The 17,350-nt window shown below is 41.1% G+C and overlaps 1 protein-coding gene across 4 annotated transcripts in view; it reads left to right on the top strand.

Annotated features, from left to right (window-relative positions):
* The window catches only part of SERBP1 (SERPINE1 mRNA binding protein 1), a 42,864-nt gene extending 26,490 nt beyond the window's left edge, over positions 1–16,374 (top strand). The window contains exons 6-14 of one of the 4 annotated variants that reach the window (XM_026853331.1): positions 2,628–2,790; positions 3,726–3,863; positions 3,981–4,076; positions 4,682–4,756; positions 7,077–7,254; positions 10,437–10,484; positions 13,009–13,182; positions 14,201–14,239; positions 15,413–16,374. In XM_026853331.1, coding sequence (XP_026709132.1) covers positions 2,628–2,790; positions 3,726–3,863; positions 3,981–4,076; positions 4,682–4,756; positions 7,077–7,254; positions 10,437–10,484; positions 13,009–13,182; positions 14,201–14,239; positions 15,413–15,469 — 968 coding nt within the window. In that variant the 3' untranslated portion in view covers positions 15,470–16,374. The remainder of the gene's footprint in view (positions 1–2,627; positions 2,791–3,725; positions 3,864–3,980; positions 4,077–4,681; positions 4,757–7,076; positions 7,255–10,436; positions 10,485–13,008; positions 13,183–14,200; positions 14,240–15,412) is intronic. The other 3 variants (XM_026853332.1, XM_026853333.1, XM_026853334.1) reach the window with 3 other exon arrangements.
* The last annotated feature ends 976 nt before the right edge of the window (positions 16,375–17,350 follow it).

The raw sequence follows: 17,350 nt of genomic DNA on the forward strand, positions 1-17,350 counted from the left end.
CAAAATGGAGGCGGGCGTGGGGTGCCCGGGGCTGCTTCCGTGGGCGAGGGTGGCGGGCAACGGGGGAGGGCGGGCAGCCCGCGGGAGAAGGGTAGCGTGAAGGAGAAAATCCCAGCAAGGCGTCCTGAACTTGAATTGTGTTTCGGGAGGCCTGACGCATTTGACAGGTTATCTGGCAGTCCCCGGGCTTTTCCAAAATTCGCTCGGGTCGTTTTTCTAGGGAACGGTGTTGATAGAAATCACGCCTGTGTTTTAATACTCTCTGAATTCCCAGCCGCGTTTGTGTAAACCCATAACACAATCCCGCATGGGAAACTTCGGGGGGGGAAAAAAAAAAAAAATCCCGTGGGCAAAATAATTAGTAGGACAGAGCTCTGCATGAAGAGGGATAGGTGTTGTGCAGGCAGTTGTACAGCGCACATCATACTGGTCGGAGCTCTGATTAAATTGGAATCCTTGAAATGCATCAAAGTGTGGTGACAGCGCTTGACACGCGGGTGAGGAAGTCACTTGCCAACTGCAGTTTTAACTCTAAATGATCTTCGCAGAAACGCGGCCGGCTCAGAAGAGCACGGTGCTACGTGAGAGCATCTTAATGCTTCAGCATTTACTGCAGTGCACGTTGCAAAATGATTCTCCACCACGTTTTAGGCTTTCTGAGAGAGGGAAAGTTCTAATATGCCAGCTGTATTAGAAAGGGGGCCTCCCAAACGTTATTTGGAAACACCTCGTGAGAAGCAGAAGTTGGGAACTGTGTTACGATTCTCTTTGCTTATGGATATTTTTTTTTTTGGTACTTTAACGCTTGAGAGTTTTTTCCGCGTGAGGGAATGCAGTAATTTGTCCCGAGTGGCAATTTGCTGAGCCGGTGTCCTGGAAATAGTAGTCAGATACAGAATTACGGTGTTGTGTCTCAGGAGATGAACCTGAAACACAGCAGCGGCTTTGGCCAACACAAGAGAAGGCAGAGGGGTTTTGGCAGGGCTAGCAGCCCATGTTTACCTCCTGGTTTTCACGTTCATTTTCAAGAACAAGCACCGCTTCACTATGAAAAAAATATTTCGTGGCTTATTATAGTAGTGAAACAGAGAAAGTCAGGCCTGTTTGTGCAGCAGTGTGCATGGAGCACTGTAGTAAACAAAGCCACTTCCCGGCTTGAAAAGGTCTTTTTTTTTTTGGTGTGGGATGATAGTTCTAACATTATAACGATGTTTGATGCCATGGTATCAACGGGGTTGGTTTCCTGGGTGAGTGTGGTGCAGTTTAAAGCTACTCCATTGCTCTGTAAAGGTGCAGATTATTTGACTGGTGGATTACCAGTTCAAAGTTTTGTGATACTTATGAAGAAGAAACAACTTGTATTTTTTGTTAGGCTTCACGAGGAACCGGGTTTTTCTGAGTGCAAGGTGTTGAACTCGAAATTCAAAAGACGTGGATTATTCATTCCAGTTCTGCAGCATACCTCCTGTGTGACACTGGCCTGTTCGATTTCCTTGCTGAGCTTTGCCTCTTAAAATAAAATGGTAGTCCTTAGTGTTAGAGTCCTTTTCAAAGTAAATGTTAGTGGGTTTAACCCCTGTGTTTCCTCGGGGAGTAAGGATTCCTTAGCAAGCAATGTATGTCATGCAAACTTCACGTTAAGTACAGCTTGTAAGGCAAGGAAGACATTGTTCATTTGGGTGTGTTGGCTTGGATATCATTACAACTGTAACTTCTTTAGCCCCACCCAATATGACATTGCTTGTTAGGCAGGAATGTATTCCTTTAAAAAAAAAAAAATTAAAATTTGGCAGCTTTTTAATTTGAAAGATAGTTCACAATTCTTGAGCCAGCCTTGGTGGTTTGCTTAGTGTTTTTTCCCTAAACATTTTAGCAGGGAAATAGTACAACAGAGGAGGAATGTGTTTGTCGAGATCTTTCTAAAGAAGAGTAAACAGGCCTTTGAGATGAGTGGAAAAGAAAACTGTATGTAAGATCCTTCTGATGTCTTAGTGAAGAACAGAATGCCCATGGGGAGTTATTATCTAAAAAAAAAACACCTTTCAGAAGGCAGAGAGAGGGAAGAACCCTACCCGGTTGAGTGGCACGGTGTATTCTTAAGCTATTTTAAGTGCGTGCACAACGAGGTGAGTCTTTGTCAAGGAGCTTGTGTTGGGCTGCGAGAGTTGATGTGGGTGCACACACTGTTTAGTCACGGACCACTACCTGCTCTGCTGGGGTGCCAGCGGCCCCTCTCTGGGTGAGGGTGGCCCTGCCCCTGGTCGTGCTGCTGGCCAGAAATGTTTCCGAGAAGAGTGCAGGGGGATGAAGCGGGGTGGCTGTCACAGGGATGTGGGCCCGGCGTGGTGATGCTGGCTTCATTTTGGTGTGCATCCAAATAAAAGGCACTTGCTTTACCTAGAAAGCCCCTTTCAGCAGAAGGAGGAAAAAAAAGTCTTGCTTGCCTTGATCCTTTTTTGAAAGTTGTCCCATCATTTTAGCACAGATGACCAACATATTTTGTGCTCTGACAGGTTAAGTAAAACTTCAATTCCAGTTTACCTTCAGTATTGTTTTAGGGTGTTAAGTCAGTATCTCTCCCGGCGCAGCTCCACAATCCGTTGATGTGTTTTTGCCTGATGTTTCAGGGATAAGGCGTATTGGCAGGAGGCCTGATCAGCAGCAGCAGCAGCAACAGCAGGGTGAAGGCAAGCCTATTGACAGGAGACCGGAGAGACGACCTCCTCGTGAGCGCCGCTTTGATAAACCTGTCGATGAGAAAGGCGAAGGAGGAGAATTTTCCGTTGATAAGTAAGAATTTTGTCTCATCTGACAACTTTCCGAATTTTGATAGGAAGGGGCTGTCCTGCCTTCTGTTACTAAGTTAAAAAACAAACAGCTGATTGAATCAAAACTAAACTGATCAAGTTAAATTTTTGTCAGTCACAAGAAGAGCTTATATCTTGCAGGCTATAATGCTTTTCTTCCCTTTCCCGTGATTTTGTGATGAAATCATTTCAAGTTTTAGACTGGGAGTGATCTGATGAACAGTTCCATTGGTGTAACTGGAAACACAGTTTAAATCAGTAAGCTATCCACCATATCTCTCTAAATCTATAGCAGATTGCACAGGAAAGGAACTCGGGTATAGCTGGTGCCTGCAGGATGAGATTTGTTTGCTGTTACAGCTGTTGCTTAAATCCCTACGCCTGATTTCAAGCCAATAAAAGTTTGTCAGTGTAGGTGTTCACACCTTGGTTGCAGTGGCTGCAGATCTGGAAGACTTGAAGCCATCTTAGGTCTGGGCAAGATTTAAACTGTCTTGAGTATCACGAGGGATCCAGAATTCAAGTGTTTTGAAAGTAATGTTCAACTATTAATATTTTAGTAACCAAAGTTAAAACCCTTTTAAAAATAAGTTGGATGGATGTGAGTGAAATTGAAATTGTAGTATCAGCTAGTTATGTAACACGACACAAACATGAAATTTGAAATTCAGTGCCAGAAGATGGAAACAAACAGTAATCCTGAGCATTTGTTTCTAGATTCTGAAATGTGGCCATTATATATGTGGATTTTTTTCAGTGTAATAATTTGGCGTTGAAATTAGAGCCTCGGCACAGTTACGACTAGTAATTACCAAAGAAAAAGTAAAGAAAATTCTCAAAAGAGGAAAAGAAAATCTTAAAAACCATGCTGTAAGTTTTTGGAGGTGAAATATTGACATTTGCCTGTTCCATGCTTAGACCCATTATTGACCGACCTATGCGTGGACGTGGTGGACTTGGAAGAGGCCGTGGCCGTGGCCGCGGAATGGGCAGAGGAGATGGGTTTGACTCTCGTGGCAAACGCGAATTTGACAGACACAGTGGCAGCGATAGATCGTAAGTCTTTAACTTTTTCTATTGTTTTTTAGCTATTCTTTACAATTAATACACATTTTAAAATTTGCTTTTGAATTTCTGTATCTGGACACTATAATGTTAACTCAGTTTTGTTAGTTCTGTTTCACATTCACATTTCAGCGGCCTAAAGCATGAGGACAAGCGTGGTGGCAGCGGATCACACAACTGGGGAACCGTCAAAGACGAGCTAACGTTAGTAATCTGTAATTACTCAGAAAACTATTAGCAGAATATTAATAAATCCTAATTCTTACAGTTTGCAAAATGTAAAGATTTAGCTGCCTTTTTCTGCCTTTGATTTTGATAGTTTTTCCTACGCTATTAAAGCAGCCTTTGCAGAATTTAGAAAATGAGCAATTTCTTGTTAACACAAGAAATGGCTTCACTGTTAAAACCAGAATTTTGGGGAAGTTTGGGATGGGGCGTCGTGTGCTGGGCTTCGAACAATTCTTTTACTAAAAATAGAACAATTTTAACAATTTTGATCAGGTTAAGCATGCTTTTCCACGAGTATTACATTGAAACCAGTATTTTTAATACCCAAATCCACGTTGTGTCTCGGGGTACAGCGGGAGGATTTTAGAACGGGTACTAGCAAGTGCTGAGGGAAACTATTAAGGAAGGGGGAAAGCATAAGAGTTTAAGACACAGAGAGCACCAATCCCTAATGAAATAGTTCTTTTTAAAGAAGAGTGGGTTGTTTAAATCCAGTGGAGAACTTAGTCATTAATATTATGTAGCTTTAAATAGGGATGAACTTTTTAAAAAACAAAACTCCAAACATTATGTAATTGCAGTGAATTGGATCAGTCAGCTGTAACTGAGGAAACGCCAGAGGGAGAGGAACATCCGCCTGCTGATTCTGAAAATAAGTGAGTATCACCCCTCTTAATGTTCTTCGATTGCTTCAGAGGTAATATTACTTTGCCTTTAACCTTTGATATTTATTCCTACTTCTGTTTTGCCAAACTGAAGTTATATTTTCTTCAATACATACGAAATTATCCACAATGCCGCTGAAAAACAGTCTCTTTAAAACTGCACATCTAAAAATTGTAATCTTGTAACTGTTTATTAGTGTCATGCAGGCTCTTAATTCACTTTCAGATTATTAATAATCAGCTCTAATACGCTTAGAGTCTCAGGATTGCAGCTCTGGAGTACCAAATCCAAAAGCATCTGTGCTTCGGGCTAGGTAGAACACCAAGCAAAAGGAAGAAAATATTCTTCTGCCAGTGGAGGGCAACTTTTTTTTTAACCATAGTTTGTCAAAACGGGTGTTGAGCCTGTGTGACTTGCCTCTTGTGGCGCTCTCATTCTCCAGCGTTGGTGTATGCAGGCAGATTGCACAGAAGTTAACTTGATTGCTTCTCATTCCACTTGGACACTGTTACAGAAGAAACCCGTGACTGGGTGAATGAACTAGAGTAACTAGAGAAGCAGAATGAGCAGTAGTAGTACTTATAGTGCATGTAAAAACATGATACAAATTTTTATGGTAGCGTAGTACAATAAAACGTATTTTAGTGAGGAATGTGCTTTATGGGAGATTCAGAAGAAAATGGCAAACATAAGATAGACTTTTGAAATACTGGTTTGCACAAGATTTCTAATGTGGAGTTTGCTATAGCTTGTTTAACTCATTAATAACTTTGGTTAGTGGTAAAGAGGGTGCAATTACTGCATAAATAAGAAATGGATTTAGCTTGACTAAAAAGAAGTCTAAATGCTGTTACTCCTTAAAGGTCGTGGTGGTCCAAGATTAAGGTCATCTTGTATACAGAAGTAGTTATGAGTATTTTTAAGGAATTACAGCTTGAGCATTGGTCAGAAGATACAAACTAGCTAGTCCTTAAAAAAATGACATGTATTGGAAATCTGGATATATTAAATACACAGTGTCTCCAGTATTTCCTGGATCATTATTAGCAGCAGTGTCCTGGTGCTTGACCAGATACTGACCCATCTGTGTGCAGATCAGTTATCTGCAGGCTGTTTCTGTGTTTGTTTTCTTCTTCCACGAATCTGCAGAAAATGCCTATTCTTCTCAGTTTCTAGCATAACACATCTGTTGTAAACCATCTTTATAGAAAACTGTCTTTACATGGGCTAGTTTTCAGGTTGTCTAGTTTGGTGTGGATCTCTAACATAAATGTTTCAGCAGAACTGCAGGACGTTTTACTGCAGTAAAATGTGCAGAATGCTGAGGGGTAATACGCTTCTTGAATGTATGTCCTGTCAAAAATGATTGTCCTACACAATGAGGAAAAAATTGAAGTAGTAATTTGATGTAAAACCTCTGTATTATTACATCAAAATTAATGCCTGCAAGTTGAAGACCTTTTCTCTTGGGTTAAGGCTTTCTTGATCTCTTTGCTGCACATACGTGGCACTAGCTTTCTATAAATTGGAAATTTAATTGCATAAACACACTGCAGAATGACAGGACGAGGATTACCGCCTGTGTAGTTGGAACATGATCTGTTATTGAGCATAGTGGTTGTGTGTTTGACTTAAAAATAGCTCTTTGGCAGAAGGTAGAGGCACCAGCGATGCACAATGAGGTGGTACATCACACAAGTGACTAAGTTGTACGCTGTTGTTTTTTCAAGTTAGCTGGAAAGTTAAAATGGTTTCAGTTAGCTGGGAAGTTAGTAATTGTCTTTGGTTCAATAAAGGAAACAAACTCTCCAAAGCTGATTAAATCCTGTTTTTTAAAAAACTAACAAGCTTGAAAATTATGGTAAGAACAATCTCCCTCTCACTGACTTAACTCAAACCTTTGGGAGAGACGCATCTCAAAAAGGTGTGTGTGTGGAGATTCCAAACAAGTCTGTTGCAGAAGTTAGGCTTTCATATTTGTAAAGAAAATTGTCATTAATGTGGAGAATAGACAGCATGGAACACTGTTAATTTTAACATTCTGCTGTGTTGTGGTCGCCATTTAGTTGCTTAAAGGTGTATCTGGCTGTGATTTTTTTCCCCCCACACACACTCTGGCTAAAGGAGATGAGTCTTCCTCTGTGGTTTCTGAATGGAAGGGTTTTTATGCATGCTTCTTAACTGCTAAACACCTGACAAACTTTTTTTTTTTTTTTTAATTCTGGTGCTCAATAACAACTGCTCTTGAATTTGTTGTATCTAGAATGTGAGTTGTAAGCCATGATAATAATATCCATGAATTCACTACAGAGAGAATGAGGTTGAAGAAGTTAAGGAAGAAGGTCCTAAGGAAATGACCCTGGACGAATGGAAAGCTATTCAAAGTAAGGATCGTGCAAAAGTTGAGTTCAACATCCGTAAACCAAATGAGGGTGCTGACGGGCAATGGAAAAAAGGATTTGTTCTTCACAAGTCAAAGAGCGAGGAGGTAAAGTGATTTTTCAATACTTGCTGATATCCAGACTGTAGGTCTCTTCTATTGATATGCACTTCTTGGAGTGGAAGCTCCATTCTTCGAGATGCTGACCTGTAGCTAAAAGCTTATAAAACAGGAACGATATTTCTCTCAAACTGAAGTGGTGCAGCAGCATGAGTAGCTGTTCTTACTGTGGTTAGTTTTAGCAGTTGATTTCTACCCTTCGGTTGGTGTGTACTGGGATAGAATCTAGAGATAGGACTGGAACACTGCAGCATCTGGGCAGGTAACTTTGTAAGGACTGTCTCTTGGTGAGCATTTCAGAAAAAAATTGTCAATACCATGTTTATTTGATTTTTTTAATTTAAAGGAAGCTTCTGGTATTTAGCATCTCTGTCTTAGGCAGTACACAGATTTATGGTGCGTGCTAAATGTAAGACTGAAGTTGTGCCTCAGACACCTTAATGCCTGAACTGTATCTTACGGTTGTAAGTCTGTAAACTGTATATCTTAGGGTACCTTCTCATTTTGTAATATTACATAGACAAGTCTCATTGAAGCTTTTGAGAAACCAGGTGCAGTACATTTGTATACTTCAGCGATACTCGACGTCGTTGCTGTAGAATTCCTATAAAGTTGTTGTTTCTCAAGCATATGCATTTCAGTCATTGCAAAATTTTAATTATTCAATTCCAAGATAGTGTGAGAGTGGCAGGGAGAGCCGTCCTCTTCAGAAGGGGGAGGAGGTGCTGAGAGCTCTTGTTTTCTCATGCAGGGCTGCATTTAGTTGTCTTTTTATTTTTCTTTGTAACCGTGTAAGTGACCCACTGTTAATCTCTGCCCTGCAACTTTGTATAGCAGATGGTTCTGACTCTCTTTGAAGTGACTAAATAGTATGTAATAGACTGTTCACTCTTCTACTATGTATTCCTGCTTTTTCACACTTTGTCAGTTGTTTCTGGTGAGCTGGGGAGACACTACTTTCAAATGAAATTTCCATTTCTAATCTCGTTGAACTGGGAGTGAGTTTGACTTTGTGGCAAACATGCTGTTTTATTTTTCTTGTTGTGAAAGGTAGTTTGGTTCTTTAAATGATTACATATCTTCTTGTTTACTTAAACTGCTCAGTGTTTGGAGTGTTCATTAAATACTGCTTTCTCTGGCTTGTGTAGAAAAGGGAAATCAAGTTAGACTTAGTGTTGCTGTGTATTAAGAGTATATTTAAACAGAAGTATTTATGTACTTTACCAAGATTTACTAAACCTGTAGCCCTTGAAGTGTTCCCCCCAGCCTCCGTCCCTCCAAAGCAGATTTATTTGACATGTAATCAGCTAAAGACAGTCTTTTTTAAATACATTTGCATGTATGATAGTATAAGATGATGGTGCTATTGAGTAATTAAGAAGCTAGAAAGATCCATGCTGTATTTTCCATTTGAAAAATGCATAAGTAGTTAACTCAAAACCCCCAACCAATACCAATGAGAATAACAAACCAAATAACTTCCATGGAAGAACTGAAATAATCAGTGGATTTTTGTATTTGAGAGGTGTAACTTCTCTTAAAAACATCTGACTCTTTTTTTTTTAACACAGTCACGTAGGAAGTTAAGAGTTCCTTGCTGTATAAACACAGAAGTGAGATATTAACAAAACTGCCTTTAAATCTGGATGCTTTTAGCCTGCTTTTGTATGTCCTGCAGATGTGTCTCCCCATTTCGCTCATTGTTCACTGATCCCTTGGGAAGCAGCATGTTGTTTTTTTTTCTTTTTTTGGCAAAGTATTGCAGCAGAACAGCTCTATAATATGGGCGTTAGGAAAGTCTTCGCTGCGGCTCTTCTGTGAGCAGGTTTAGAGGGTGACATATTTAGAAGTTGTGAACAAAACCTACCAATCCCCTGCTGTTCTCTGTTTGTCCTCTCAGACATACTTATGAGTCATGAAATTAAGGCTGATGTAAGGTTTCTGTCATCTTTACTGATAGGGAGTTGATGTGTGGAATGAACTTGGCTTATAGGTAAACTCTTGATTTTGGACCCAGATCTTCTGTACTCTTATGGCTGAAAAATCACAATTTGCCCCAGTAGATTTTCTCTGAAATTCAGATTGAAGCATCGTGATGACCACCCTCATTCCTGTAGCTTGAGAACTATGGGGAGAATGTGCTGGGAGTCGGTGGGAAAAGGGGGTATGAGCATCTACTGCTGTTCATCTGCCTTAGTCTTGGGAAAGAGCTGTCTTCCTCTTCCTCCTTGTGCTCTTCACTGAGGGTGAAACGCTTGAATCTATCACAGCAGGTCTTTCCTCTTTTTCACATTGGCTGCGCAGTTACTGGAAAGTGATATTTTGTATAAAATGCACTTTTAATACTGTCTCAGATTCTTGCTGGTTTAATGGGAAATCCATGTGTGGTGGCAGCCCGACTCTAATGAGGCTCTTCCCAGGAGATTGGGTTATGCCATAAGTGATCCTCTTTCTTCCTCCTCCGCGGCTGGTTTAGTGGCTTTGTGTCTTCTAAGTTCTGTTGGTGCAGCTGAACAAAAAATTAGAGTGAGTTACATTGTGGAGAGATCTTAAAATTTGTTCAGAAAGTTGGAAACAAGTCTCCTGGAAAGATTGATACCCTGGTAGCTCAGTTCCTACTCTCTGTATCTGCTGTGCCGTGCCTCTTCCCTGTGCCTTCAAACTTTCTTGCTAATCTAATCGCTTCCTTAGAGGAGGTTGCAGTGGGAGACTGAGAAATATGTTTTGGAAAGAATAGCTCATCTTAAAATTTGGAAGAATGACTCTTGAATGAGGCTGTGCAGAAACCTGTTCGCATGAATTATAAACATCCCACCCTCTTACCTGTCCAGTTCTGTGCGCAGCATACCCGATGTAGTGAGAGATCAGCCTGCCTACGTGGTCTCTACTAGAGTTTCCAGCAGCCTGTGTTAAACGTTTTTTGGTATCGATCCGAGATTTCTCTTGTCTCCACGCCTGTGGTATAGTCCATCCTCTAATCTTCCTGGATGCTTGCACAGCTGTTGATCTCATCCTTTTGCTGCTTCATGTGCTCAGTGACATCTGTATCCAGCAAGTTCATGTGACCTTATTACCTGTTGTTTCTGTATGTAGTTGAGTCTCATTTCTTCCTTTTGTTTTCTCCCTTTGTTCCTTTTGTCACTTTGGCGTGGACACGCAACTTTCATCAGACAAAGGCGATGACAGAAATGCAGGGGAGTCTGCTGGAGTCAAATGAGGTACTGATCCTTTATATCTAACTGGTAATACCTGTGTTTTAATATGAGCCCCTTCTGCAGTGAAGGTCTGGATATTAAGAAGTCACAAAAATAGAGAATACAAGTAGATTCGATATGGAGCTCTTCTGTCCATGCCTGTTGTCTAACTGCATCATGTAGGAGAACCCTTCATGATGAGTACCCTTGCTCCTAATTGAGCTGAATTCAAACCTTACCATAAATGCTTCTATCATGAGTCTCTTTATTTTTTTTGTTGCTGCTGTTGTTTTTCCATACCTCACTGTCTGCTTTGGCCCCCCCTTTCTGTTAGTAGCTTGTTCTTAACTTTTGACAGCCTTCCCCAAGACCTGTAAGTGCAGCAATGCCTTCACGACGCTGTTGGTTATTAGATCAGGGCACTGCTGAGAGTTGCCAATACATATAAATTAAAGGCTTCCAAAGGTGATTCAGAATAAGCAGTTTGTACAGTACGACAATGACTTTTGTCACCCAAGCGATAGCAAGAGGATGAGGAGCATGTGCCAAGTCTTTTATTGGTGTCTTACATTAGATGTAGTTACGTTGGATAAAGAAATCATCGGGTTACATACAGAATTTGGTATTTGTTGCTTTAGTGGTTAAATCAAAGTGGTGAAAATGCAACGGTTTTGGTAGACTGCAGTGTTTCTTTTTTAAGCAGTAACAGCATAGGGGAGAAAACGTGCAGGACTTGTACAAATCGACTGATAGTACCTCTCACAAAAGAGAATGTCATATGACCAGTAAGTTGAAAACATAATCTCAGTACCCTGCAGTGATCAAAACTGTAGATAAAATATTAAGTAGTAAGAAAGAAATCAAAACCGCAATGGAAGGGTTTGTGTATATGGTTTTACAGATTGTTGGTGTACTTAACATATGAGGAGTGCCATGTCAGGCTGAGATGTAGAATGACTTTTCTGGGAAAAATAACTGTGTAGGCTAACTTCCTAAGTTGGAAAAGAGATCTCTGAGGGCAGGGTGTGCAGTTCAAATCCCTAAAATGGGGAGTGGGTTGGGGACCGGTTGTTACACGGAATACATCCCAGTGAAACACGTTTGAAATAAAGCGCGGGGAGGGGTAGTTCTCATTTTGCTTAATTAAATTGCAGTGCCCTCCACTGCAGGATGTTGTGGAGGCCAAATGTACAGCTGGGCACGGAAAGAGATAATTAAATTGGTGGGGGAGAGAAGGTTCTTGATGGCTCTTTATGTTATGGTGCTTGTGACTGACTCAAGGAATCCCTGAAAGCATCTTTCAGCCTTTGGACTGCAGACCTCTGTATATCCATTGGCTGCCCTATGAAGGATCCACAAACTGTAATTAAAGGGTAGAGGGCTTAATTGCACAATATGCTGCCTTTGAAAGTCAGTGTGTTATGTAATTAATTAGACCACAAAAAAAATAAGTTGGAGTCAGGAGGCCTAAGCTTGCACATGGCACTTGTGTAGGAAAAAAGAAAAACTGGCAACTGCTGTGCCAGAAGTTAGGGCTCTATGGGAAAAGAAAGCATGGCATGTTGTTTCCAAAACGTGGTGGCTGGGCCTTGTAACAGGCAGAGTCCTGGGCTAGATAAGCCCTCGCTCTGATCCAGTGTGGTCAGTTCTGCGTTTTTGTGTATCGTCATAGGTGCCAAAAACTGACTGACCACCTGGAAAAATAATTTGTAAGAAAAAGAATTCCTTTAAAAACTCTTGGTGGTTCTTGTGTTCAGTGTGTGATAATTTGAAATACTCAAATGTGCCGAATAGTAGCGTCTGTGGTGTTAGAACCCTTTGGTGTGTACCTTGCTCCTCGAGGCGCAGGCTTCTCCCTGGGAGCCACCAGCTGTAAGAGGAGGTTGTATCGTGGCGAGAGTCGTATTTTTCAGTGAGTTTGGTGAGACTGGATCTCTGTTTTAGCATTACTGTTTTACCTCCCTCAGTTATATTGTGGTTGAACTGTTTATGCCTCGTTTGCTGTTTGTTACAGCTAATGCAAACCAGGAAGGGATTTTTATCATCTGCCTTGTTTTAAATATTTACATAGGGCTAAGCAAATGAGAAAATGTAAAGTGCTCGTTGAGCAAAATACAAGATGGGTTACCAAGTAAGTATTTAAAAAAAGAATGAAATGAATTGATAGAACCTGAAGATTTCTCAGGATACGAAGTGAGGAGAAATGCTAGAAAATGAGGTTCTGTACCGGTTGGGTGATAGTCTCAGATAAGCCTGAACACGTTCCTGTGAAGGAACTCCAGAGCTTCTCTGAATTGCCTTGTAAAGGCAAAGTACCTTTGCTGGCTCGAGTGCTTATTTGATTGCCTGTATGTAGATTTGTTGTCTGCACAAGTGTTATAACTTGATTCCTAACGATTCCTTCAAACTTGGATCGATTGAGGTAATCAGTCATCAGTTTGGGAGTGGACACATGCTGTGGTGGTAAGAGTGCAACTACAGACCAAAAGGTTTCTTCGGTGATTTTTTTTTTTTTTCCTCTTACTGATGAAACACTCACTCGTTTCAGGCTCACGCTGAGGACTCTGTAATGGATCATCACTTCCGCAAGCCAGCAAATGATATTACATCCCAGCTGGAGATCAACTTTGGAGACCTCGGCCGCCCCGGACGCGGTGGCAGAGGGGGACGGGGTGGCCGAGGGCGCGGTGGCAGGGCCAGCCGTGGAGGCAGAACTGACAAGGTAAGTAGCTACAGCTTTCCTCTGCAGAGGAGTTGAGCTTCAGTTCTTAGTGTTTCCGTGCAGATAGTTTTAGGTGTCTTTCTCATTTCTGGGAGAGTTTCTCCAACAAACACCGCATTTTAAAACCAAGTAAAGTGTCTGTTCTTACAAGCTTACTTTAAACCAGGTTACTGTTAGGACAAAAGGATGAATATTTTAGCAGTGTTCTTTTTTAAACACAAAAAAAGGAGGCTGAGGAGTAAGTTGGATTTAAAAAAAAAAAAAAGTGTCTGTCTTCATATCTGAACCTGAAAAATGACTCTTTGGTACAGACAGATCTGAATGTACTGTGAGATGGGTCTGTTTGTGCCAGAGCAGAGCCACAGGTGCTCGAGTGGGTATTTTCAGACACGGGAACAGTGTGGCTGCATTGTGACCTGTTGGGGGTGAAAGACTGGTTTTACAGCTGCATGTTTTATCATGAATTTGAGGAATTTAGAGTTTTCATATGGAAATAGGACTTACTGTTCTGGGTGGTTGTTTTTTTTTTTTCTACTCTGCAGTAATTTTTTTCCTTTTCTAGTCCTAAAGCCCCAAGGAAATACTCAGGAAGAGTACTGAATGGGGTTGGGGGGAGAGCACATAAAGTTGAAGTGCTGTAGTATAGCTACAGTAAAGATGTGATTTAATATGAATAGCTTAGTCGGCTTAAATGCATCTAATCAAATTGTTACTCACTGGAAAATGAGTCCAGTCTGTGTGGTGTAGCTTCCTTCACATAGACCACATTAGTTCATTTTTGTCTCCTCTAGGACACTGACTTTTTCCTCTTACACTGGATGGGTTTTATTAGTTGGAAAACTTTCCTGATAGCAACAGAAGAAAACATTAAGGAATTGAATTTAAATGGTGGCGGTGTTTGCTCTGAATTGTTTCACTAATACGGCATTTTGCTGCTTCAAGAATTCTGTCATAAAGTAGTTACAAACTTTTTTTCTCTGCAGCTTATTTTATGCTGACTTTGTTTATTTCCTTCCAGTTGGTTAAGGAGTTTGACGTGATCCACACACCCAACCAGGTTGGTGATCTCTCTGGCACTTGTGTTAACCTGTGAACAGGGGTCTCCTGCTGCAGGACTGTAACTCCCCTCCTGCAGTGGATTGGCTTCTTTTTTGGTTTGCTTTCTGCTTTTGTGCAGCGAGCAACCAGAGATACTAAGGCCTGTAGGCTTAAGACTCTGCTTTTACTTTTTAATCCTAGTTTGTGGGCTGGGTTATTATACAAGTGTCTTAGTCTTGCCTACAGGTGGTGTTGATATAACTTTTATTGGAATGGTTTAAATATATCTTGGGATAAATGTGTATGTTTACAGGAAACTCCACTATCCTGGCTCTTCCTGCTGTTCTCTTCCACATCCCTCATGGACAAAGTGAAGAGTATTCTAAAATACTTTAATTGCTGCATTTCATTGCAGCATTGGTCTTTAGGTGTAGTACAGAGCCTTTTTAAAAGTTCTGTTGGTTAACGTGGATTTCTAGGGCTAGGTTGGCACAAAAATTCTTCTGATTAACAGCTAGTTTGTGGCTGGGGAAGAATTAAATTTGTGCTACCAACAGGCCTTTTCTGTAACACTTTGGTTGTGTCCCTCGGTAAGAACTGATGGTTATGTGGTAGTAGAGTAGCATAAGCCCACATGCGGGGATCTCTTTAGGAATGGAAAAAGAGACGTAACCTTGTGTGATAATCGTGTGCAAACGTGGTCTGTTTGCCTGTGGTGCCCCTTCAGATAGCTTTGATTCAAAAAGTAACACAAGGAGACTTTCTAGTCCTTGGAATAAAAAGAAAAAAGTGTTGTTTACCATGGGGGGAAGAAAGTTGCTCTTGTAGTGATTTGTCCAGCACTAGGCTGCTCACTCTGCTCTACTGTGTACCTCTTGGAGCCCCAGTTTTTCCCTACTGAACAGGGCTGAGGTTAAAGTAGTTTTAAGTTAAAAGGAAGAATCCCCACCCCGGTTTTGTCTGGGGTGCAGGGGACTCCCTGTGCCTGCAGCTGCCCTGTGCCAGTGCCTCCCAGTCTGTCTGCCCAGGGACAGAGGCTTAACCTTGTCCCCGTGCCCGCAGCCGCTGCCCAGCCCTGTGCTGAGCACGTGCTGCCTGGCGAGTGGAAGGACCTGGTAATGTGTCAGGAATTAGAATCGTGGTGGGGCTCGATGCCGCAGAGGGTAATAACTTTCTGATGTTTCTCTTTCAGTCAAGTGCTTCTGCTCCTGATGTAGATGACCCAGAGGCTTTCCCAGCTCTGTCCTAAACTGGATGTCATAAGCCAACCCTGCCCTCGTCGGGCCTTCCTCTCCGAGGCTTGCATGCTTAAGGATCCTAAACAACTAAGAAATTTAAAAAAAAAAAAAAAAAAAAAAAAAAAAAAAAAAAAGAGACTGTCATTCATACCATTCACACCTAAAGACTGAATTTTATCTGTTTTGAAAATGAACTTCTCTCGCTACACAGAAGCAACAATATGGTAGTCAGTTTTGTATTTAGAAATGTAATGGTAGCAGGGATGTTTTCATAATTTTTTCAGAGATTATGCATTCTTCATGGATACTTTTTTGTATTGCTGCTTGAAAATATGCGTTTCCAAACTTGAAATATAGGTGTGAACAGTGTGTACCAGTTAAAAGCTTTCACTTCATTTGTGGGGTTTTTTTTTTTTTAATTCAGGATTTTAGACATTTTCCCCAAACTGCAGAGTGGGTTTTAATTATTGCACACTATTTCCATTTCCTTAATTCCTGTTTAGCAGATTTTTATCAGCCCATGGTCTTTTGGAATATGTGAAATTTTAATTTGGCAGACTGTTAGTGCTGTATGGAATACTAACTCCTGGAGTACTTTAGTTTTAATGCTTGATTTCAGACTTGGAAAACCAGTCATTTTTCATCTATGTTTGGTAGTTTGTTTACACAAAAATCTTTATACAAAATTGATACCAGATACTTGAAAAAGATTCAAAGCACATTGGTTTATAGTTAAATACCTGTGTATTGATCCAGCAATGATGTGTGGATAATTGGTCTAAACAAGTTTTTTTAAAGTTAATGTGTTACACCCTTCACTCACCCTTTTTAACTTTATTCTCTCCTCCTCCCTTCAACAGAACAAGATGCTTTGTTGGCAAAAAAAAGAAAAGGAAAAAAAAAAAATTTTAAATTACCTATGCTTTTTCTTTGAGAGGGTACCCTGCAGATTGGCGTAACCTTTCCCGTTGTTGGAGCTGGGAGGTGGGGGAAGGTGGTAGCCCTTGCCCCGTAGTCCGCCTGGACTCCGGCTGGGAGGTGGATTTTAGCAGCACGGGCTCTTGACACGAGCACATCAGGACCCGATAGACCCGCGGCAGCTCTGCCGGAGAAGAAACCGCCGTGGCCGGGGCTGGCAGGACCGTGGCCGGCGGGGACATCGCAGTCTGTGTGCGATGCGACAAAAGGTGCAAACCCAGAACCCCCAACGCTTCGCCTCTCCGTCAGAGCTTTGTTCTGGATTTGTGCAGTGTTTGAGATCGGATTGCTAGCTGACAAATGAATGTTGGTTGTTATTTTAATTTTTTTTTTTTTTCAGAGAGCGACTGTAAGAAACCCTTCCTACCCCCCCTGTAGAAATTCGCCGTAGGTTTAATTTAATCCCTGTGAACAAGAACATTACCACTTCAGTACGCAAAAGGAGTTGAGAGAGTGACTAATAAAGAGGGTTTCTTAGGGGTTTTATCTGCAGCATTTGTTAGGAGACTAGAAACAGGTTTCTCATTTTATTTAATGTTTTACACTTTGGACAGCTTATAACATATTTGTAGTTTCTTAACTAGGTAGATAGAAAACTAAAGGTAACGCCCTATTTTTTTAAAAGCTGTACAGGACAGGCAAAAAGTATTGGAGACCTTTGAATATGAAATATCAGACTCCTTAATTGTGGTGTTTAGCTGGCTTGCTTTACCTGAACTATTTTCTACAGAAGTTTTTGTTGTAAACCACTGTTAATATCATTGGATTTGACTTTTTAGTGCACTCACCTATAGTTTTAAGTACCAGGCTGTGAGAAGGAGGCAAGTTTTCAAACAGTGGATGGCAAAACCTCTTGGTTTGTTTCTCCTGACTCTGAGCTGATCTTACCCAGGTGCTCAGCAAGGGGGGGGGGT

The sequence above is a fragment of the Athene cunicularia genome, assembly GCF_003259725.1.
Source record: "Athene cunicularia isolate RWA chromosome 8 unlocalized genomic scaffold, athCun1 chr8_part1, whole genome shotgun sequence".
Classification (NCBI taxonomy): Eukaryota; Metazoa; Chordata; class Aves; order Strigiformes; family Strigidae; genus Athene; species Athene cunicularia.